General features: G+C 39.1%; 1 protein-coding gene across 1 annotated transcript in view; it reads right to left on the bottom strand.

Moving 5' to 3' along the window:
* DNAH8 (dynein axonemal heavy chain 8) overlaps positions 1 to 23,296 on the bottom strand; it is a 423,841-nt gene that overhangs the window by 170,643 nt on the left and 229,902 nt on the right. Inside the window, exons 56-60 of the mRNA XM_007939462.1 lie at positions 17,681 to 17,894; positions 11,520 to 11,629; positions 7,423 to 7,586; positions 3,225 to 3,417; positions 1,358 to 1,480 (exon numbers count right to left, since the gene is read on the bottom strand). Coding sequence (XP_007937653.1) covers positions 1,358 to 1,480; positions 3,225 to 3,417; positions 7,423 to 7,586; positions 11,520 to 11,629; positions 17,681 to 17,894 — 804 coding nt within the window. The remainder of the gene's footprint in view (positions 1 to 1,357; positions 1,481 to 3,224; positions 3,418 to 7,422; positions 7,587 to 11,519; positions 11,630 to 17,680; positions 17,895 to 23,296) is intronic.

Below are 23,296 nucleotides of genomic sequence, written 5' to 3'. Positions count from 1 at the left end.
AAAATCTGTGTTTTACATTAATGCTACTGATTAAGATGAAAGTCTAGATGGGTCACTAAATCCATTATCATCACTAAAAATGTATGTTTTTGGAAAGCCAAGTTTTCCATTTGCAGAATAGTAGCAAAACCTTGGTATATATTAATTTTACCATATATTTTTAAATATATTAATCACTTTTGTCCTTTTGCAGCTAGGATGATGTCCCAGTTCCCCAAGACCTAGGGGAGCTCAAAAATGACTTGTTGAATGGATGGATGAATGTGAAAACAGCCCTAGGACATCTGAAAGTGAGCCAAATTTGCAGGGGTGGGGGGCTTTATAATAAATACAGAACTAATTGCCTCTTTTTTTTTTTTCTTTCTTTTCTTTTTTAAAAAATCAAACGTCCCTACCCCATGTTCTCTATTCTTGGAGAAATTCCTTTATACCAATCAACTATACAAGAAAACAACTCCTTTCTGTAGCTCTTCAGATTTGAATCAAATCACGCTCATTTCTCGAGCTGCCTCTGTTGTTGTTGTTGTTGTTATGTGCCATGGAGTCTGACCCGACTCATAGCAACCCCTCCTTGGGTTGCCGAGGCAGTATCACTATGGAAGTAGATTGCCCAACCTTCCTTCCGAGGAGTGGCTGGTGGGTTTGAACCTCCAGCCTTCTGGTTAGCAGTCAAGTGCCTTAGGCACCACGCTACCAGAGTGTGCTGCCTCTAGTTGGCTTCTATTTTTTCACCAGTCCTATTCACTTTGGTGTTCCCGGGTGGTGCATATGGTTAACATGCTCGGTGGCTAAGTGAAAAGTTGGGGGTTTGAGTACCTCCAGAAGCCCCTTGGAAGAAAAGACTGGTGATGGACTTCTGGAAAATCAGCCCTTGGAAACCCCTGGAGTACAGTTCTGGTCTGATACACATGCGGTTGCCATGAGTCAGAAGCTACTCTATAGCAACTGGTAATAATACATCTTTGTACCCTTTCCCCATCATTTCGTCCATAATCTATCTATAAGCCAATCATGAAAGAGGCATTTTTAAGGCATCAACTCCGTGGGGTACAGGATTCCCGCAAAATCAAAATACAATGTAAAGAGGGATATTTCTTCACAGGGTTCTCCAGCCTATGTTCTAAGGAGATGGAATTCTTTACTCAGTGTCTCAAAAGCTTCAAACACAAAAGCCATAAATTTGTCTTTGAAAAACATTTAGTGTCATGCAGACGGATTCAAATAAGGGGTTTCCATTAAGCCTTTGCTTTCCTATAAGCTACCTGATAACTATTTATTCTCTCAAAAAGTTTATCTATGAAATTTAATAAACTTCTACACAGTCTATTTAGATCAGTAAACAGTCAACAGTTAGAACCTTAATAAGATGAGTCATTGCGTCTTTAAAAAACACCAGGTCAAGAGATGTTCCTCTAATGATTTCATTGAACTGTCTCTGGTAAAACTGGAGTTTTTCACACAGGAATTCAAAGTTTGGTACCTGGAGGGTAGGGAGGAAGAAAAATGTTAATTTATTAAGAGCCAAATATTTATGAAAGTAGCCATTGTAAATGAACTCAAAAGCAATGGGGGGGGGGGTTACTATGAATTTCCAGAGATTTGTCATGTGTGGATCTACTTTGAGTTGTTTCCATTTTCAAGAGGCCTGAAACTTAACTGCACTAGTTTGGAAGTTTCCAATACAAAATTATTTCTGCTCTTTCCCTTCAAGAAGACCAGAGCCAACTTCTACCCATGGTAATTAATGTTGGAATGTACCAAATACGTTTCTCAATTTTCATTTGCTTTTTAATACTGTCTATGGCTTTTTTAAAACATATACACGTATTTTACATTCTTTACGTAGTCAAATGCACAAGCCCTTGGTGTTCTGAAGTAACTATCACCTATTTTCTTTGCTTTGGGTATTGTCTCTTCTTATTTAATTCATGGGTGCTCTAGTGCCTAAGGCATTTGACTGCTAAACCAGAAGGCTGGTGGTTCAAACCCACCAGCCACTCCTCAGAAGGAAAATTGGGCGATCTACTTCAGTAGTGATACTGCCTCAGAAACCCAAGGAGGGGTCACTATGAGTCAGATCTGACTTGATGGCAGTGAGTTTGGTTTTATTTATTTATTTACTTAATTCATTGATCAATGTGCACTTCAGAATCACTTAGTTATATGACCCTGTTAAAAAAAATCCTTTTGGAATCTTGTTTCCAATTTCATAAAACCTACACATTAATTTAGGAAGAATGACATACTGTCATTTAGTCAAGTATTGTTTTTTTTCCATTTATTCCTAGATATTTTCCATTTCAGTTGTTGTTGAATTAAATACTTTTTTTGTTGTATTTTCTATCTTGTGATTGTTGGCATAGCTCAAAGGTTAGCAGACCTTGTCTGTAAAGGGCCAGATAGTAAAAATTTTTGGCTTTGTAGGTCATACAGTATCTGCTGAAACTATTCAACTCTGCCACTTTAGCATCAAAGCAGTCATAGGCAATGTATAAACAAGTGAGGTATGCCTACCTTCCAAGAAAACTTTACTTCTGGACACTGAAATTTCACACAATATTATTCCCTCTTTGACTTTTTTGCTAACCATTTAAAAACATAAAAACCTTTCTGAGCTCATAGATCCAACAACAACAAAAAAAAGGTGTTGGGCTAGATTTGACTCATGGACTGTAATTTGCCAACCTTAAGTAAACCAGCCAAACCCATTGCCTTTGAGTTGATTCTGACTCATAGGGACCCCATAGGACAGAGTAGAATTGCCCCACAGAATTTCCAGAGGGAGCTCTGGTAGCATAGTGCCTAAGGCACCTGGCTTCTAACTAGAAGGCTGGCGATTCAAACCCACCAGCCACTCCTTGGAAGGAAGGTTGGGTAATCTACTTCTGTAGTGATACCACCTTGGAAATCCAAGGAGGTGTCACTATGAGTCGGGGCTGACTTAGCGGCAAACAACAACAAGCATTTAGGCTAGAGAACCCTGTGAAGAAATATTCCTCTTTACATAACAAGTCATACTTGCCTTATACCTGACTTAATGGGATTCCTGTCAAATTGCATTGAAAAAAGTATTTTACTTGGTCCATAATGATTATGAATTACAACACACAAAGAACTTAGAAGTTACAGCAATCCCATGGTAGGACCACACACAGGAGGCTGGGAGAACTATCCAGTTACATAAGTGGTCTCCCCCCAACATTTTTAAGGATGAAAATAAATACCAGTTCATAGACTTTGGGAACTTCAAATACAGTATCTTCAGGTTCATCACCCGTTGGTTCAGGCATATCACGGAGAAAATCTACAAAGTATGGTTCAGGAAGCATACAGGATGCCATTTCTGAGCTAAAATTTTCTTCAATAGCATGAATTAGGTGTGCATTAAACCACTGCTCATCTTCAGGAGTTATAAACCTGAAATTAAAATTTCCTAGTAAAAATGTAAAATATGGATGCATCTTCTAACTGCACATGGCTTCAACCTCCCTCCACCCACTTTCTGCCCCACCTCATCCCTCCCTTACCTCAGGACAGGGAAGCAATATATTCTACCTTTTGACAAGATGGACATAATTCCATCCAAGGTAGTTGTAACATTAATTATATTATTTATAGGAAATACAGATAATGAAATGATGGTCAATAGCAGGTAGGCATCCTCTTTCTGGGTTTGTGGGCAGACAGTGCATGGCACGCAAGCCCTTTTCATACTTCCAGTATTGAAGAAGGAAGAGAGGAGAGGAGGAAGGTGGACTAACATTTGATAAGTACCACCTACATGTGAGACACTATGCTATATGTGCTAGATACTTTACAACTTTGTGGGACTGGCACTATCATCCACATCCTATAGAGAGGATCCATATCTTATCAAGGCTCAGAGAGACAGCTGAACTTTGTACACCAGATTTCACCACACAAGACCTATGCAGAACTAACAATATTTATAATCATGCATAACTAAAATCTGCCTCTGAATTTTACCAACTCTCTGATGGAAGTGGTGATTTACAGAGATGACTGTTGAAATCATACTCAGGTAAATTAACAGAGCATTTTTTTTAATGCATTAGTGATACTGCCTCAGAAGCCCAAGGAGAGGTCACTATGAGTTGGGTCCAACTCAAAGGCACATAACAACAACAAAAAAACCCCAACAAATTTATGTACAGTGAAATACGCAAAACTAAAGTGACATGGATCAATGCTTTTTTTTTTTTTTTTTTTTTTTTCAGTTTTTCCCTCCCCTACCCTCCCACCCCTGGTAACCAACAAAGAAAGTTCCCTTCCATATATAAGCTTTTCTTTGACTTTTTACAATAATGAACTAATACTATATTCGTCCATCTGTGACTGACTTCTTGCATTCAGCATAACGTCCTCCAAGTTCATCCATGTTATGTGGTGTTTTGCAGATTCTACATTATTCTTTAGGGCTGCATAGTATTCCATTGTGTGTATGTACCACAGGTTGGTTATCCATTCTTCTGTTGATGTGCATGTATGTTGTTTCCATCTTTTTGCTATTGTAAATAGTGCTGTGATGAACATGGGTGTGCTTATATCTGTTCTTGTCCTGGCTCTCACTTCTTTAGGATATATACACAGTAATGGGATTGCTGGGTCAAATGGTATTTCTAATTACAGCTTTTTAAGGAATCATCATACTGTTTTCCACAGCGGTTCTATCATTTGACAGACCCACCAGCAGTGTATGAGGGTCCCAATTTCTCCACATCCTTGCCAGCATTTGTTATTTTCTGTCTTATTGAACTTTGCCATTAGTGCTGCTGTGAGATGGTATCTCATTATTGTTTTGATTTGCATCTCCCTGATGGCTAATGATCATGAGCATTTCTTCATGTACTTGCTGGCTGCCTGAATATCCTCTTTGGTGAAGTGTCCATTCATGTCTTCTGCCCATTTTTTAATTGGATTGTTAATCTTTTTGTTGTTGAGGCGTTGGAGTTTTCTGTAAATTTCAGAGATAACTCCATTGTCAGATATGTAGTTATCGACAAGTATGAATTTGTTGCTATCATTTTGTTGTATGTTTTTTTGTGGTGTTCTTTGTTCCATGTAATTTTCTGTGCTGAGCTCGTTTTGTTTATGAGTCATGTCATCACTTCCTTCATTGCTATTGTTTTAGTATTGCTAAATATTTTTACTGGTCCTCTTTTTTATTTTGATGTGAAGGTTTATCATTTTTCTTTGAAGTTACTCTGTTATTTACAATTTCTTCCCAAGTTTAGAACAGTCCATTCTATCTTGTGGTTGTCTTGACTTCCCCACCATTGAGAAGTTCTCTAACTACACAGTTTTTACCCTCTTTTTTGTTTGTAGTTGCCCTCATTTGTCAATTGATGTCTCTGGCTCCCTGTTTACAATCTTGGAGGCTTATTTACTTTGGATATTTCTATAAATGGGTTGGTTTCTACATTATGTCATCATGTGTGTTAATGGTCAGTTGTTGTTAGCTGTTGTTGATTCTCTGTCCAAAGGACTCCCTTTAGCATCTCTTGTAAGTTTGGTCCGGTTTTAACAAATCCCCTTAATTTCTGCTTTTCTATAAATGTCTTAATTTCACCATCATATTTGAGGGACAATTTTGCCGGATATAATTCTTGGTGGGAAATTTTTCTCTCTCAGGGCTTTATATATACCATCCCATTGTCTTCTCACCTGTATGATTTTGCCAAGAAATCAGAGCTTAGTCTCTTTGGTTGCCTCTTGTAGGTAACTTTTCATTTTTCCTGTGCTGCTTTAAGGATTCTTTCTTTGTCTTTGGTTTTGGTGAGTTTCATGATGATGTGTCTTGGTGATTTTCTTTTGGGGTCTATCCTGTTTGGGGTTCATTGGACTTCTTGAATGGATATATTCTCATGTTTCATCATACCAGGAAAATTCTCTTCCAAAAAAATTTGACCATTTTTTCTGTGGTTATATTTGTCTCTTCCTGTTCTGGAATTTTGACTGCATATAAGTTATTCCTTTTGATGGTATCCCACATGAACCTTAGGCTTTCTTCATTTTGTTTTGATCTTTTTTCTGATCCCTTTCCAAAGAAGTATTGAGGTATTTGCCTTCAATCTCACTAATTCTGTCTTCCATTGATTCAATTCTACTCCTTTCCCCATTCAATGAATTATCTATTGATGAAACTTTAGTATTAATCTTCTGGATTTCTGTCTGTAGGTTATGTATCATTCCTAAGTTTTCATTTATTCTGTCATTTTGTTCTTGTATTGTGTTCTAGGGTTTTGTCTGTGTTTTCCTCAATTTTGTCAGTGTTTTCCTCAATTTTGTCAGTGTTTTCCTTGCTCTGTCTCTCAGTCCATTGAAAGCACCTAAACATACTTCTTTTGAATTCCTTATCAGGGAGTTCCAAAGCTGCATCTTCCTCAGGGATGTGTTTTGGGTCTGTATCCTGGCCCCCTGTTTCTCCTGTTTATCTTGCTTCTTTGTGTGGACTGTAATGGTCTGTTGTCTCCAAGGCATTGTGATGTTTTGGGGTTTATATTTAATTGCTAATTGTAATGACTTTCCCATGATTTTTGTTTTCTTTGTTTTGTTTGTATGTTATCTACATAAGCAGGGTACTGTGCTGTGCTCCTCTGTTCTCTAGTTGGCAGCACTTACACACTCACCACATGTCTCCTTTCCTATTGTCTGCCTCCCATATGTCCTTGCCATCCTTGGCAAATGGAGCCTATTCTTAGGCCCCTGGAATCTGAATGAGAATGCTGTCACTTTAAAATCCAAAATGGCCACTGTTTGTAAACATTCAAAATGGCTGCACCCTCGGTGACTTTAAATATCCAAAATGGCCACCACTTGTAAACAATCAAAATTGCTGCACCCTCTGGACAGCCAAAAGTTCACAGCTCAGGTTGTCTCACTTCTTGCTGTTTTCCTTCCTAGTCATAGGCCACTAGCACAGTCACCCCTGCAGCCCTTGGTGACCAAGGCTGATGTTTAGGTCAATTCTCAGGTTTCAACACTACTTGGAAATATTCAGGCTGTTGGTCCTGTCAGAGTAGCTGATAGTCCACTGCTCCAACCATCTCTGTACTCACTGTTTTCATGCAGGTTTTTCTACTAGTTGGTGCCTAATCCACTTCTGTGTACTTATACTTCCTTTCAGAGCTCAGGGCTCCAAGATTATCTTCTGTATCTCTGTCAATTAGTTTCTCTTTTCTTTGTTGAAGAGGGTCTGTGGAGCTTGTCTGCCTATTCCACCCTAGCAGAGCATTTTTTAAAGTAGATCAGCAGGTGGAAAATGACACCAAAGCTCCATGAGCTTACTCTACTCCTTACTCTATTCCTTACTCTATTTATCTGAGTAGCCAATGCAAGAATTAATCTAGTAGTTAAAATTTTATATATAGTATATTTAAACTCAAATGCTCAAATATGCACCTGTCTGCAATTACTCTGTTACACTCATGCTTGAAAAGTGACAGGAGAGTAGAAACTGAATCACACTCCTCCGCTTTTATGACCAACATTCCTTGCCAAATTCGGGAAAGATCTCGAAGATTGAAGATGTAATGAAATTTGGAAGGAGTTGGCAGCATCTTTATCTAAAGACCAAAAAAAAAATAATAATAATAATAATAATTAATATTCACAATTAAGTTTTACAATATAAAATCTAAAAGTACAACTGCTTCCAGAACTATTTTGCTTTACAAATAGTCTTTCACATAAAATATATAAGGCTGGGTACATAAACCAAGATTATGTTGCATATTTTTGTCACAGTACTGATAGAAAAACACATCATAAATAAACCAACAGAAACTTTTTAATAAAAAGACCATAAGCCCTTGAATGGGACTGACTCAAGAATAATGTACAATGTCAGTTCTACTACCAGTGGTTGGCTTTGAACAAGTCACTTCCCCTCAGTTCTTGACAACTATGGGAATTGTGGGAATAATTGTTCCCAGCAACTTCATGGAAAAAAAGACGTGGCTGTCTGCCTCAGTAAAGATGTCAGCTTTGGAAACCCTACTTTGTCCTATAGGGTCATTATGAGTCAGAATTGACTCAACAGTGGTAGGTCTGGTTTGGGGTTTTGGTAATCATTATTAACCTCACATATTAACCTTATTAGTGTATACATGGAAATATGTCATTAAAATAACTGAATGTGAGCTGGTTATCAAGCAGGTGAGAACAATGAGTGTTCACTCTAAAATCAATAATGTCTCTCTTGTATACAATGCTTTGATTAAAGTCCTTCATGTATTTCCATTTCTACAAATATATTTGCCAATCATAACCTGAGTTTCACTGTGGGGATCCAGATCCAGTTACACACTTTCATACAGCTGTGCATCCACAACAAATTGACAGGCAAGTCTGACAGGAGCTACTAGGTAATAGATATTTTTCAGATTTTTGTTTGTTTAAGGGAGCAGTGGTAGCATAGTGCCTAAGGCACTTGACTGCTAACCAGAAGGCTGGCGGTTCAAACCCACCAGCCACTCCTCGGAAGGAATATGGGGCAATCTACTTCCGTAGTGATACTGCCTTGGAAACCCAAGGAGGGGTTGCTATGAGTCGGGTCCAACTTGACGGCACATAACAACAACAACAACAAGTGCAATGTCTGTGTTTCAACTATGCTAATTTACTCATTATTTCTATAAACTTCTAGAATCTAAAAAGGAAAAGCTGTAAAAAACAACACGTACTCTTATCTAGAGAGATTCCAGTTAAGGGATAAACCTGAGTTGCCCTGGGTATCAAAAGCATTGCTGGTCAAGTTCAAAGATCTTTGAAAACAGAAAAGTAAATGCTTTCTTCAGTACCCATTCGTGGAATAAGCCCTTTCAAATGGTTAAGGCACTTGGCAACTTACTACCCAAAAGGATGGAAGTTCAAGTCCACCCAGAGAGGCCTCAGAAGAAACGCCTGGAGATCTACTTCTGAAAAACCCACCATTTTCTGGAAAACCTTTCAGAGTACAGTTCTACTCTGACACCCATGGGGTTGCCATGAGTAAGATTCAACTCGATGACAACTGGTTTACATTGAGAAAGTGCATTTGAGTGATATTTGTAGAGTAATTTTCACAGGCTAATTCACCCTGAGGCTGGATGAGACCACTTAGGGAGAGAATGTAGATGGAGGAGCAGTTTCAACCTTGAGACCAGGTGCACTCCGGTATTTAGAGGAGAGATGGAGCAACTTCAGAAAAGGTAGCCAGTGAGGTCAGAGGAAACCAGGAGGGTGGGATGTTTCTGACGCTAAGTAAAGAAAATGTTTAGAGGCAAAGAGTGGGTCGTTTATATCCAATGCTGCTGAAATGTAAGAGGAAGAAGAAAATTAACCTTTGGACTTGGCAAGACTGAGGTTTTGGTGACCTTGATGAGAGCAGTGGGAATACAAGCCCGTGCAAAATGGGGTAAAGAAGGGAAGAGAGGGAGGAAGTAGAGCAAGTAAACATTCATATAACAAAAGAAGCTTTGATGGAGAGACTCCCAGAAGGCAAATTCTTTTCAGACAAATATGAATACAGGCACGTCAAACCTAACAATAGGCCCTCTGGGAAGCAGACAGAGCTTAGCGCAGAAAATTATCTCAGACACTCAGACCCTGCCATTCATTCACCCATGAATCTGATAGACAATTTCTGAGTTTAAGAGAGTGGGAATAGCATGTGCAGAGATCCTGTGTTGACATGGAGCACAAACCCATTCAAGGAGCTGATGACACATTCAAGGAGGATGTGTGGAAGAGCATTTTGTAAGAAACACTCCATTTCTCTTCTGATAATTCGGTATCTAAAATTTCTCCAGTCCACCTGGGAATCTGAAGGCTGGCACACTTCAAGGGATAAGCTTCCACCGAAACCCCAAAACACCCACTGCCATCAAGTCAATTCCAACTCATAGCAATCCCATAGGACAGAGCAGAACTGCCTCATAGGGTTTCCAAGGCTTTAAATCTTTATGAAGCAGACTGCCTCATCTTTCTCCCAGCTTCCACCCAGATGTGTGCAACTGGCCTAATGAATACAGTGTGAACTACAACAACTACTCCCTATCAATTTCCCCCCTTTTGGCAAATGTATCAATCCTGTTTTTATCTCAGATCTACAATTAATTGCCTTTCCACAAGTCTTTCCTGAAGGCCTCTGGTGCTGGCCACATCTGGTATGCTCATCTTTATTTAGGACATTGATTTTTGTATTGAAATCTAACCTATTTTGTTAAGCACAAAAAACCTGTTGCCAAAGAAAAATGAAGAAAATCAAAGATGCATGGAAATAATTAGTCCAAGTGACTGGTATACCATTAAATCCTTAGCCTATACAACTATGAGACCAGAAGAACTAGGTGGCTTCCAGCTACCACTGTCAACCACTCGGAGGGGGATCTATGTAGGAGATCCTGGATAGAGGGGGGGAAAAATGTAAAAAAAAAAAAAAAAAGGAATCGGGTTTGCTGATTTGATAGAGCCTGAGGGAACCACTGAGACTATGGCCCCTAGCTGCCCTTCAGGTCTGGAATTGAACCCATTCCTGTGGCTTCCAGCCAAACAAAAGACAGGCATATCAGCTGAACATTTTACATTAGGTAGATACAGTCCTTAGAGAGAATAATCATGGAAGAATAGGAGGTTGTGTATATACAGGGAGACTGCTGGGCGGGGGGAAGGAGTGCATGGGAGGGAAGGACACAGGGAAGAGGTAACTATGGGGAGGAAGTGGGAGGAAAGCTTTTGCATTGTGGGAAATTGCAGTCAATGTCATGAGGCAAAGTGTATGTGAGCTGCTGTATGGAAAGTGAATTTGCTCTGTAAACTTCCACCCAAATCACAATGGAAAAAAAAAAAAAAAAAAACCTGTTGCTGTCCAGTCAGTTCTGACTCATGGCAACCCTATGTGTTGCAGAGTCCAACTGTTCTGTAGAGTTTTCCTGGCTGTGACCTTTATGGAAGCAGATCACCAGGCTTTTCTTATGCACCACCACTGGCTGGGTTCAAACCACCAAACTTTAGGTTAGTAGTGGAGTGCAAACCATTTGCACCAGCCAGGGACCTTTGTTAAGAACATTTCTATTCATTTACTAATTCACAATCCACCTCAGCAAAACACACAAGTTAGATGTAAAGTCTTGGTTAGCTAGGAATATTTGATAATCCACGTATTCTCTCAGTCAACAAACAATTATTGAAGTTCTGATGTAGTTTGGATAGGAAGACAGACATACACATCAAAGTAACAAGTGGAAAAGAAATGTCATTTCAGCAAAATTCTACTTTATCTTGGTCGTCTTGTCTGGTTTATAGTAATAGCTCATACATATTGAAAGCCTCATTCAGTGAGAATAGTTGCTCCTTGGAAGGGAAGTGTGTCATAAATCTCTTTGAGCACATAATTTGTCTTTTCAAAAAAAGCACTACTACACATATGATGTTGTGATAACTTAATGAGCCATGAGATGAGAATGAGGCTGAAAAATAGTTGACTTTGTTTTTATCAATAGCAGATGGTTCTGTACCTTAGTCCATTGCCATAGCACTCTGCCCGCTGAGACTAAATTAGCAATCATCTCACATACTTCAGGTTTGAAGTTTCTACAAGGATCAAAGTATCCACAGCCAATTATTCCTGGAAAATAAACAAGACTGAAGATACAAGCTTGCTAACAGATTACAAGGTACATGTTTATTCCACACAAGACTGACTAAGCTGGGTGATCTCAAGAATTTCTCTCAAGGAATCAGCTAAGATGGGAAATTAGCAGTGGGGCTGACAAAGCTTAATATGCAGTGATAAACATTTTACATACATTAACTCTGTTAATCCTCCCAATACCCTATACGAAAGAATATGGGGTAGATATTATTACCATTTGTTATGAATTAAATTGTGTCTGCTCCAAAAAGATAGGTTGAAGTCTTAACCCCTGTACCTGTGAATATAACCCTGTTTGGAAATAGAATCTTTGAAGGGTAACATGAAGTCATAGTGGAGTAGGGTAAGCCCTAATCCTATATAACAGGTGTCTTTATAAAAGAGAAGATACACAGAGAGACATGGGAGACAGAAGAAGAATGGCTACAGGACTATGAAGACAGAGGTGAGTCAAGCAACACCAAGGACTGCTGGGAACACTAGAAGCTAGGAGCGAAACATGAAGCGGTTTCCTTCTCAGAGTCCTTGAAAGGAATCCACCTGCCAAAACCCCAATTTATACTTCTCTCCTCCAGAACTGTGAGACAATACACTTCTGTTCTTTAAAGCCACTCACTTTGTGGTGTTTTATAAAGGCAGCCCCAGGAAACTAAGACATCTGTTTAATATGAGGGTACTCGAGCAGAGAGCTTAGCACTTTGCCCAAGTCCACCTAGCTTGTGTGAAGGCAAATCTGAGATGTGAACCAGGCAGCCTGGCTCTGGATACCATAAAGCAGCATTCAGCCTGAAGCACAGGACAGCTGGGAAATTACTTAGATGCTACTCTGTCATCTTCTAGATGAGGAGACCAGGCCAGGCAGGTAAAGCAAATGTTCAGAATCACACAAATTGATTGGTGTAGAACTGGAAAGTTGGGACCACATTTCCTGGGCTGAATATTTGACCATTCATTAGGAAACACCTCCAGCTCAGGAGGATTGACATACAAAATGTCTTTGATTTTAGTCTATAAAAATAGATTTTCTCTACTTCACTCTGGTCAGTCTGTATGTTGAGTAATGTGTTCAGTTCCATGCATGACATTCTGAGAGAAATAGGAACATAAAAATCTGCCCAGAAATGCAGAGCAGGTTTATGAAGGAAGGAGCAGCTGTAGAAACTGAGGTTTGTTAACCCAGACTGAGAAAGAGTTGACTTGAGGGAACAGAAAACTGTCTTCCAAAGTCATGGTTGATTGTGTTGAATGCTTGTATGGCCCTTTCATTTCCTGATGTCCTATGACTCTAGAATTCCAACTTCCTGTGGAGCAAAGGTTTTCTAAGAAGTATGGAATCTGGAGTCAGAAAACAGAGATTAGCACTATACCTCTCTGATGTACTAGCTAAATGACTTTGGTTGGGCATTTATTCATTTCTCTGAACCTGTTTCTTGGTTGGTGTTTTCATTTTCCCACATTTATTTATTTAAAGATATTAAATACTGAAGAGTGGGCAAAACAGTTTAACAAATAAGCAAACACCCATATACAGTCTCCTAGATTAAGAAATACAACATGGCCTCAGTATATTGTTGCTGTTGTTAGGTGCCATCCAGTTAACTCCAATTCATAGCAACTCTATGTACAACAGAATGAAACAAAGTCCTGTGCCATTCTCACAATCCTTGTTCTGTTTGAACCCGTTCTTGTAGCTAGCTACTTTGTCAATTCACCTCACTGAGGATCCTCCTGACCCTCTGCTTTACCAAGTATGATGTCCTTCTCCAGAGGCTGGTCCCTCCTGATAATGTGACCAAAGTACATAAGATGAAGTCTCACCATCCTTGCTTCTAAAGAGCATTCTGGCTGTACTTCTTCCAAGATAGATTTGTTTATTCTTCTGGCAGTCCATGGTATACTCAATATTCTTGGCCAACACCATAATTCAAAGGCATTAATTCTTCTTTGGTGTTCATTATTCATTGGCCAGCTTTCACGTGCATATGAAGTGACTGAAAATATTATAGCTTAGATTAGGTGCACCTTAGTCCTCAAAGTGACATATTTTGCTCTTTAACACTTTAAAGAGGTCTTTTGCAAATTTTCCCAAGACAATCCATCATTTGGTTTCTTGACTGCTGTTTCCATGGGCATTGATTGTAGATGCAAGTAAAATGAAATCCTTGACAACTTCAATCTTTTCTCCATTTTTCATGAGGTTGCTTATTGGTCCAGTTGTGAGGATTTTTGTTTTATGTTGAGGTGAAATCCATACTAATGGCTGTAGTCTTTGATCTTCATAAGTAAGTGCTTCAAGTCCTCTTCACTTTTAGCAAGGTGTTGTGTACTCTATATATCACAGGTTGTTGATAAGTCTTCCTCCAATCCTGATTCAAATTCTTCTTCATAGAGTCCAGGTTCTTGCATTATTTGCTCCATATACAGATTGAGCAAGTTTGGTGAAAGGATACAATCCTGACATATGCTTTCTCTGATTTTGAAGCATGCCATATCCCCTTGTTCTGTTTGAATGACTACCTCTTATTCTATGTACAGTTCCCCACCAGCACAATTAAGAATTCCCATTCTTCAAAGTGTCATCCATAAATTGCTATGATCCACATAATAAACTGCTTTTGTACAGTCAACAAAACATAAGTAAATATCTTTTCATTCTTTTCTCTGCTTTTAGCCAAGATTCATCTGACATTAGCAATGATAGCCCTCATCATATCCTCTTCTGAATCCAGCTTGCATCTCTGACAGTCAATGTACTGGTACAACCATTTTTGAATTATTTTCAGCAAAATTTTACTTGCATGTGATATTAATAATATTTTTGATAATTTCTGCATTCTATTGGATCATCTTTCCTTGGAGTGCCTACCAATATGGATCTCTTCCAGTATGTTGTTGATGTTGTTGTTGTTGTTAGGTGGCATCAAGTCACTTCTGACTCATAGTGACTCTATGTACAACAGAACAAAATGCTGTCTGGTGCTGCACTATCCTCACAATTGTTGTTATGCTTGAGCCCATGGTTGTAGCTACTGCATCAACCTATTTCATTGAGGATCTTCCCCCTTTTTCACTGATCCTCTACTTTACCTAGATGATGTCCTTCTCCAGGGACTATCCTTCCTAATTACATGACCAAAGTACATGAGATGAAGTTTGGCCATTCTCACTACTAAGAAGCATTCTGGCTGTACTTCTTCCAAGACAGATTTGTTCATTCTGGCAGTCCCTGGTATATTTTCCAGTATGGTAGAAGCCCCCATTTCTTTCTCCTTCTTCACAGACCCCTTGTTCCTCCAGAGGTAGCTACCATTCTGACTTGGTGATAATCAGTAACTTGTTCTTCTTTATAGTTTCACCATGTATGTTTTTGAACTTTTAACTTCTGAGATTTAATTTAATGGAACCATGTTCCATATTCCTCTGTGATTTGCTTCTTTCACTCAATACTTTATTTCTGGGCTTCATTCCTACTGAAGCATATAGCTGTATTCATTCATATCCACTGCTGCAAAGCATTACATTGTGTGTCATTATATCACAATTTATTTACCCAGTATTACCACCAAGAAATATCTGGGTTGTTTCAAGGTTTTTGTTATGAATATTGCTCAGTGAGCATTCTTGTGTTAAGTGTTCTGGTACACATGTGCAAAACCAGCTACACGTGGATAAAAAAAAAAAAAAAAAAACTTACTGCCATCGAGTCGGATCCAACTCATAACGACCCTTCCTTGAGTTTCCAAGGCAGTATCATACAGAAATAGATTGCCCAACCTTCCTTCCGAGGGGTGGCTGGTGGGTTTGAACCAGCAACTGAAAAATGGGCAAGGAAGCCACATCTTCTGACCTCCTCTAACCACACAAGAGGAAGACGGAATCACCATCATTAGTAGCCTAAGGCCTATTACTGCAAGATCAGACATGCTGCCTCCCTCCAACCCTTTCACCAATCATTCCTCCCAAAGCACCCACCACCTCTCTCCTGGGTTTAATAATTCACTGCAGTGGCCATGCAGAACTCGCAGACTATGGAGTTTACTAGGGAAGCACCAGGCTACAATTCAAGTTCAGGAAAAATGCTCGGTCTCTCTCCCAGCCCGCAATCTCTCACAGTCTCTCTCCCAGCAGTGCATGTCCTTCAGTGTCTCTCTCAGCAATGCATGTCTCTTGTTTCTCTTTCCCAGCAGCATGTGTCTCTCAGGGGCACATCCTTCCTCAGCCAGCAGTCAGAGAGAGCCACTTCTGCCTCTAGGAGGCCTCCTTTTGAGCCCAGCAGAGTGGGCAAACCAACCAATCATAACATCAGAATTCTAAACACCTGAGAGAGAGTGGAAACCTCCCAGAACATTATTTAGTGCCACTCCCAACAGAAATACCTCAGGTGGACAACTTTAGCAATCAGAAGCTCCTCAGTTGCTCATGGCAAATTCTACCTTGGAGTTTACAAAGACATAGGCAGAAAAGCCACACTAAGTAATTTACTACACCACACCAGCCTTCCGGTTAACAGTCAAATGCCTTAGGCACTATGCCACCGAGCTCCTTAGGTACCTAAATATGGAAGGCCAAAGTCTAAAAAATTTGGAAAAAAATTTAGGAAAATATGTGAATGCTTCTGGGTTGGTAAGAATGACTAGAACAAAACTCAGAAAGCACAAACTATTGAGAAAAATATTAAAAATTGGTATACACCTAGAAGAGGGACTTCAGTAGGGTGTGCACACATTTAACTTTACCAGCAAAAAGCCAAAGGGCTTGTAGTAATTTACACTCCTACCAGTAGTGGATGAGAATCTCAGTTGCTTCATATTCTCACCAGTGCTTGATTTTATCAGAAATGTCTTTTTTTTTTTTTGGCAAATCTGGTGGGTATAAAATGTTATCTCTTTGAGCTTTTAATTTGCAGTTGCCTAAATACTAATGACTTTTATCATCTTTGCATTTGTTTTGGGGACATTTGCTTTCCTCTTTTTAAATTGCTTGGGTTTTTGCCCATTTTTATGTTGGGTTGTTTGCTTTTCTCTAATTGATTTATAGGATTTTTTTAGATATTCAGAGTACTAAATTTTTGTTAGCTATATATGTTGAAATTGTTTTCTTTCACTTTATGAGTCTTTCCACTCTTTCAATTTTTATTTTAATGAACAGAAGCTCTTAATTTTAATTTAGTCAGATTTGTCAATGTTTTCCTTTTATGGTTTGTACCTTCCAAATCTTGTTTAAGAAACACTTTCTTACCCAGAGGTCATTCAGATTTCCTCCTATATTTTCTTCCAAGCATTTTATACCTTTGCCTTCTGTACTTAAGTCCTTAATCCAACTGTAGTTAATTTTAGAGGAGCCCTGGTGGCACAGTGGTTAAGTACTCAGCTGCTAACTGATGGCTCATGGTTGGAACACACCAGCTGCTCTGTAGGAGAAAGATGAAGCAGTCTTCTTGGTGTGAGGCAGGAATCCAATTTCCATTTTTTCCCCATACAAATTACTATATATCCCTTTCAATACTACTTATTGAAGGTCTGCTCTTTCTCCTCTATCTTCAGTACTTGATATTATCAAATAACTAATGCCTATATATGCAGTGGTCTATCTTTCTTATATGTACACAATTTTCGATAATACAATTTATGTGAGCTTCAGTTTGAAGTAAAAAATCTCATTTCTATTAACATATCAGAAGCTACTTCTGACTTGGTATAATATACTGTTAACTTATGATCAATCTGCTATCAGTCATGAGCCAAAATTTCTCTGATTAACCACGTCAAGAAAACCAAAGCTCAAAGGTTTGCTTACCTCTAATGCCAAACATCAACAAACCTACCTCTAAATAGTCCTGAGTCTAATAATAGGTTGGAAACATGAGTCTCCTTAGTATTTAGTCCCTCTTTCCTGATGTTTAGCTCTCTAGTTCAGATACTTAGCTCCTACTTCAAATGGGGCCTTTTTAATCTTCTAAAGTTTTGCATGTTTTATGTCCATTATGTAATGCAATATAAAATTAAACACCAAGAATATTCATACCAAAAATTTTGTCTATTGAAGCATTTGAAGGCAATGTGCAATTAAACACAGTAAACTGTCTTTTTAAACGTTGTGGAATATCATTTCGACCACCTCCAGGATGGATCATTGCTGCTATGAGCTGCACATCAACAATAGTAGTGAAGTCTCCTGGTTTATCCAAGCTGTACATTCCTTCCATTTCCATCATCTGCCGCACAATTTCATTAGTTATCTGAAATTTCAAGGAGCACTATTTTATTAAAATATCATCATCATGTTCTAAATAATTTAAAAAACCCATTACCGTCAAGTTCATTCTGACTCATAGTGACCCTAAAGGAGAAAACAGAACCCCATAGAGTTTCCAAGGCTGTAATCCGTACTGAAGCAGACTCCAATATGGCTGGTGATCTTTCAGTTAGCAGTTGAGCACTTAATCACTGTACCAACAGGGCTCAGGCATAGGGAACCATTATAAATAGCAATATATAAACACACACCCAGAGGGTATAGTTTCCACATATGTTAGATGCACCTATTAATAATTTAGTCACAGTTATAGCATCTTTTTTTTCTGTTCTGGGTCTTTCCTGCCACAGTCACTGGGTGAGAGTTCAAACCACCAACCTTTCAGTTAGCAGCTGAGCACTTTAACCATTATGCCACCAAGACTCCTTAATACACCAATCACCCACACCGTCAAGACAATATCAATTCATAATGACCCTATAAGACTGACTAGAACAGCCCCATAGGGTTTCCAAGGCTGAAATCTTTACAGGAGCAGATTGGCACATCCTTCTCCTGTGGAGTGGCTAGTGGATTCAAACCATCAACCTTTCAGTTAGCAGCTGAGCTCTTAACCAGCACACCACCATGGCTCCTTATATTCATATGTTATGTGCCATCAAGTCAAACCTGACTCATAGCGACCCCTCCTTGGTTTTCCGAGGCAGTATCACTACAGAAGTAGGAATGCCCAAACTTCCTTCCGAGGAGTGGCTGGTGGGTTTGAACTGCCAGCCTTCTGGTTAGCAGTCAAGTGCCTTAGCCACTATGCTACCAGAGTTCCTATTAAATAGTAAAGATGAGATTAGAAGAAAATACTCAACTCTCATCAATGAACTGTTTGTAAATACCAATGATCACCTTCAAACCAATTTGACTTAGATGATGTCACCCTGTGATGGCTAATTTTATGTATCAACTTTGCTAGACTATGGTTCCCAATAGCTTGGCCAAACATTAGTCTACATGCTATTTCATAATGTAATCTAATGTCATGTATTCAATCAGTCAGTTGAAAAGAGAGTTTCCTTAGGGTCTGTTCTGCCTCCAGACTATAAATAGACATTTTGGCAGAAGTCTATCTCTCATTCTCTCTCTCTCTCTCTCTCTCTTTCTTTCTCTCTCTCTCCACTCTGCAATTTTCATTGACTGACCTACAGATACTGAGGTGCAAGCCTGCAGATGTCTCCAGCCTGCTGATTCACCTACAGATTTTGGACTTGTCAGCCCCACAATGATGTGAGCAGATCCCTTAAAATAAATATATAGGGAGACATAGATATGTAGACATATATCTCACCAGTTCTATTTCTCTAGACAACCCTGACAAAAACATTCCCATACATGCTAAACCATAAGTTAAACATGTTTAGTGAAAGTTCAATGTGTTCTTTACCACATTGATAAAACTAATTGTTCAGTAAATTTCGATGGGTGAGTTATGGATATCGGGTGCAATTACAACAATACTCAGACTTACAAGAAATATAGACATCTTGCATGCTCAACACCTAACATTTCAAAATACTTTAGATCAGAATGTGGGATGGTTTCAGTCCTGAGCTTTCAATATTATATATCTGAATGTATTAATCTTAATGTTTATGTCCTCATCTTATCTTCTCTGCAGGCTCAAACACTGCTTATACTTTCTCCTTCTTGAAACATTTTCCTCTCTTGGTCTCAGAGGCTCAATTCTTTCCAGGTTCATCTTGTGACTCCTGGATTATTTATTCTCAGTCTCCTCCCCAAACCATTCTTTCTCCACTTGCCCCTCACCTGTAACTGTTCTCCAGGGCTCCATCCTTGATCCTTCTCTCTTCTCACTGTACAGGGGATGACATCTCAATCTATACACTAAAGAATCTAAAATTTGTAAATCTAGTTTCAGAGTCCCTTCTAAGCTCCACATTTGCATATCAAATTTATACTGAGCATCTCCAAGTGGCTGGCTGGTGCGTAGCTCCTTAAATACAATATTCATTCATTTAACAAATGTTTAATGAATGACTACTATGTGCCACTTGTCTAACAGTCTGTGTGGCTTGTATGTTGCTGTGGTGCTGGAAGCTGTGCCACTAGTAACTCAAATACCAGCAGGGTCATCATTTGTGGACAGGCTCCAGCAGAGCTTCCAAACTAAGATAGACTAGGAAGAAAGGTCTGGAGATCTACATCCAGAAATTAGCCAAGGAAAACTCTAAGAATCACAACAGAATATTATTGTCTGATATGGTGCTGGAAGATGAGCCCCTAAGTTAGAAGTCACTCAAAATACTCAGTGGCTGCAACAATAGACTTGAGCATACCAACAATTGTGAAGATGACATAGGCCCTAGCAACATTTCATCCTGTTGTACATGGGGTCACCATGAGTCAGAGCCATCTTGATGGAAACTAATAACAACACTATGTGTCAGGCTCTGTTATGGCATAGACAAAAATCCCTTTCATCATGGAGCTTACATTCTAGTGGCAGGAAACCAAATGTATATATGCATGTATGCATGTGTATACGTACATATGAGTAAGTTAATAAATAAATGGTATATTATAAATGCTTTGAAGAAAGTAAGTGTGGGGGAGTCATGGGATGTGACTGACTTTGGAGATCAGGGGAGGCTCCTAATGACATGACATATAAACAAAGTTGTGAAGGAGGTGAGGAAACAAACCAGTCAGATAATCTAAGGGATTATCCAGGCAGAGGAAACAGCAAATGCAGAGACCCTGAGTGGATGTACACCCAGCATGTATAAGGAGCAGTACATCTGGTTAAAGCAAAGAGTAATGGGGTGATGAGATCAAACAGCATAAGGTCTTTGGGCCATGGTGACAATTTCTGCATTTATATTTGGACTATATTATAATCCATAGGAGGATTCTAAGCAGAGGAGTGTCATGATGTGACTCATGTCTTAATTGGATGCTGATTTGATTTGAGAATAAGCTTAAAGGGGCCAGAGAAACAGGAAGACAATAAGGAAGCAGTTGCAATGATCAAATTATGTGAGTAAAATAAGTCAGACAGACAAGGACAAATACTGCATAATCCCACTTGCATGAAGTATCTAGAACAGGCAAATTTATAGAGATAGAAAACAGACTGGTGATTACCAGAGCCTGGGAGAGGGAAAAAATGACTTTCAAACCCACCAGCCACTCCTCGGAAGGAAGGTTGGGCAATCCTACTTCCGTAGTGATACTGCCTCGGAAACCCAAGGAGGGGTTGCTATGAGTCGGGGCCGACTCGACGGCAAATAACAACAACAACAACATGACTTAAAGGGTACAGAGTTTCTGTGTGGGGTGATGAAAAAGTTTTGGAAATAGTGGTGATGGTTGCACAACATTGTGAATGTAATTGATGTCACCATTATATACTTACAAATGGTTAAAATGGCAAATTCTATGCTATTTATATTTTGTTGTCACTGTTAGATGCTATCAAGTCAGTTCTGACTCATAGTTACCCTGTGTAGAATAGAATGAAACATTGCCCAGTCCTGCATAATCCTCACAGTCATTACCATACTTGAGCCCATCATCAAAGCTACGTGTCAATCCATCTCATTGAGGGTCTTCCCCTTTTTTGCTGACCCTCTATTTTACCAAGCATGATATCCTTTTCCAGGGAACAGTCCCTTCTTACAACATGACCAAAGTATAAGAGACAAAGTCTGGCCATTCTTGTTTCTAAGGAGCATTCAGACTGTACTTCCTCCAAGAAAGATTTGTCCATTTTTCTGGTAGTCTATGGTACTCTCAATAATCTTTGCCAACTCCACAACTCAAATGCATCAATTATTCTTCAATGTTCCTTATTCATTGTTCAGCTTTCACCCACATATGAGGCTATTGAAAATACCATAGGTTGGGTCAGGTTCACCTCCGTCTTCAAAGTGACATTTTTGCTCTTACACAGTTTAAAAGGTCTTTTGCAGCAGATTTACCCAGTGCAATACATCCTCTGATTTCTCGGCTTCCATGGGTATTGATTGTGGATTCAAGTAAAATGAGATACTCGACAACTTCAGTCTTTTCTCTATTTATCAGGATGTTGCCTATTTGTCCAATTGTGAGGATTTTTGTTTTCTTTATGTTGGCATATAATCCATACTGTAATCTTTATGTTGAGGTGTAATTAACATTGATCTTCATCAGTAAGTGCTTCAAGTTTTCTTCGTTATGTGTCATCTGCATATCACAGGTTGTTAATGAGTCTTCTTCCAATCCAGATACCACGTTCTTCCTCTATAGTCCAGCTTCTTGGATTATTTGCTCAGCATACAGACTGAATAAGTATGGTGAAATGATACAACTCTGATGCAAACCATTTCTGATTTTAAACCATGCATTTCTTGTTCTGTTCAAATGACAGCCTCTTGTTCTATGTACAGGTTCCTCATGAGCATAATTAAGTGTTCTGGAATTCCCGTTCTTTAAAATATTATCCATAATTTATTATGACCCAGCCAGTTGAATGCCTTTCTATAGTCAATAAAAGATAGGTAAACATCTTTCTGGTATTCTTTTTCAGCCAAGATCTATCTGACATCAGCCATGATAACTCCCCTCATTCCATGTCCTCTTCTAAATCCAGCTTGAATTCCTGGCAGTTCCCTGTGAATGTACTGCTGAAACCATTGCTATGCTTCAGCCCATCATTGCAGTCACTCTGTCAATCCCTCTCATTGAAGGTCTTCCCCTTTCTCACTGGCTTTCCTTCTCCAGCATGATATCCTTCTCCAAGGATTGGTCCCTTCTGACACCATGACCAAAACATGAGAGACAGAGTCTGACTGTTCTTGCTTCTAAAGAGTATTCCAGCTGTATTTCCTCCAAGATAGATTTGTTCATTCTTCTGGCAGTTTTTCAATTATCTTCAGCAAAATTTTATTTTGTGATACTAATGATATTGTTCAATAATTTTCACATTCTGTTGGATCCCCTTTCTCTGGGATGGGCACAAATATGGACCTCTTCAAGCCAGTTGGCCAGGTAGCAGTCATCCAAATTTCTTGGCATAAAAAAGTGAGCACCTCCAGAGTTCCATCCATTTGTGGAAACATCTCAATGGGCATTCTGTCAATTCCTGGAGCCTTGTGTTTGCCAGTTCCTTCAGTGCGGCTTGAATTTCTTCCTTTTTGATTATATGCTACCTTCTGAAATAGTGGAATGTCAGCAATTCTTTTTGGCTCTGTGACTCTGTGAATTCCTTCCATCTTCTTTTCATGCTTCCTGCATCATTCAATATTTTGCCCATAGAATCATTCAATATTACAACTCCAATTTTGAATATTTTCTTCAGAAAGCATTTTCTTCAGAAAACAGCTTCACAAATGC

The sequence above is a fragment of the Orycteropus afer genome, unplaced genomic scaffold (assembly GCF_000298275.1).
Source record: "Orycteropus afer afer isolate SDZICR_OR568_19922 unplaced genomic scaffold, OryAfe1.0 scaffold00059, whole genome shotgun sequence".
NCBI classification, from domain to species: domain Eukaryota; kingdom Metazoa; phylum Chordata; class Mammalia; order Tubulidentata; family Orycteropodidae; genus Orycteropus; species Orycteropus afer.
Note: the sequence above shows the minus strand (reverse complement) of the source record. Positions and strands in the feature narration are given on the sequence as shown.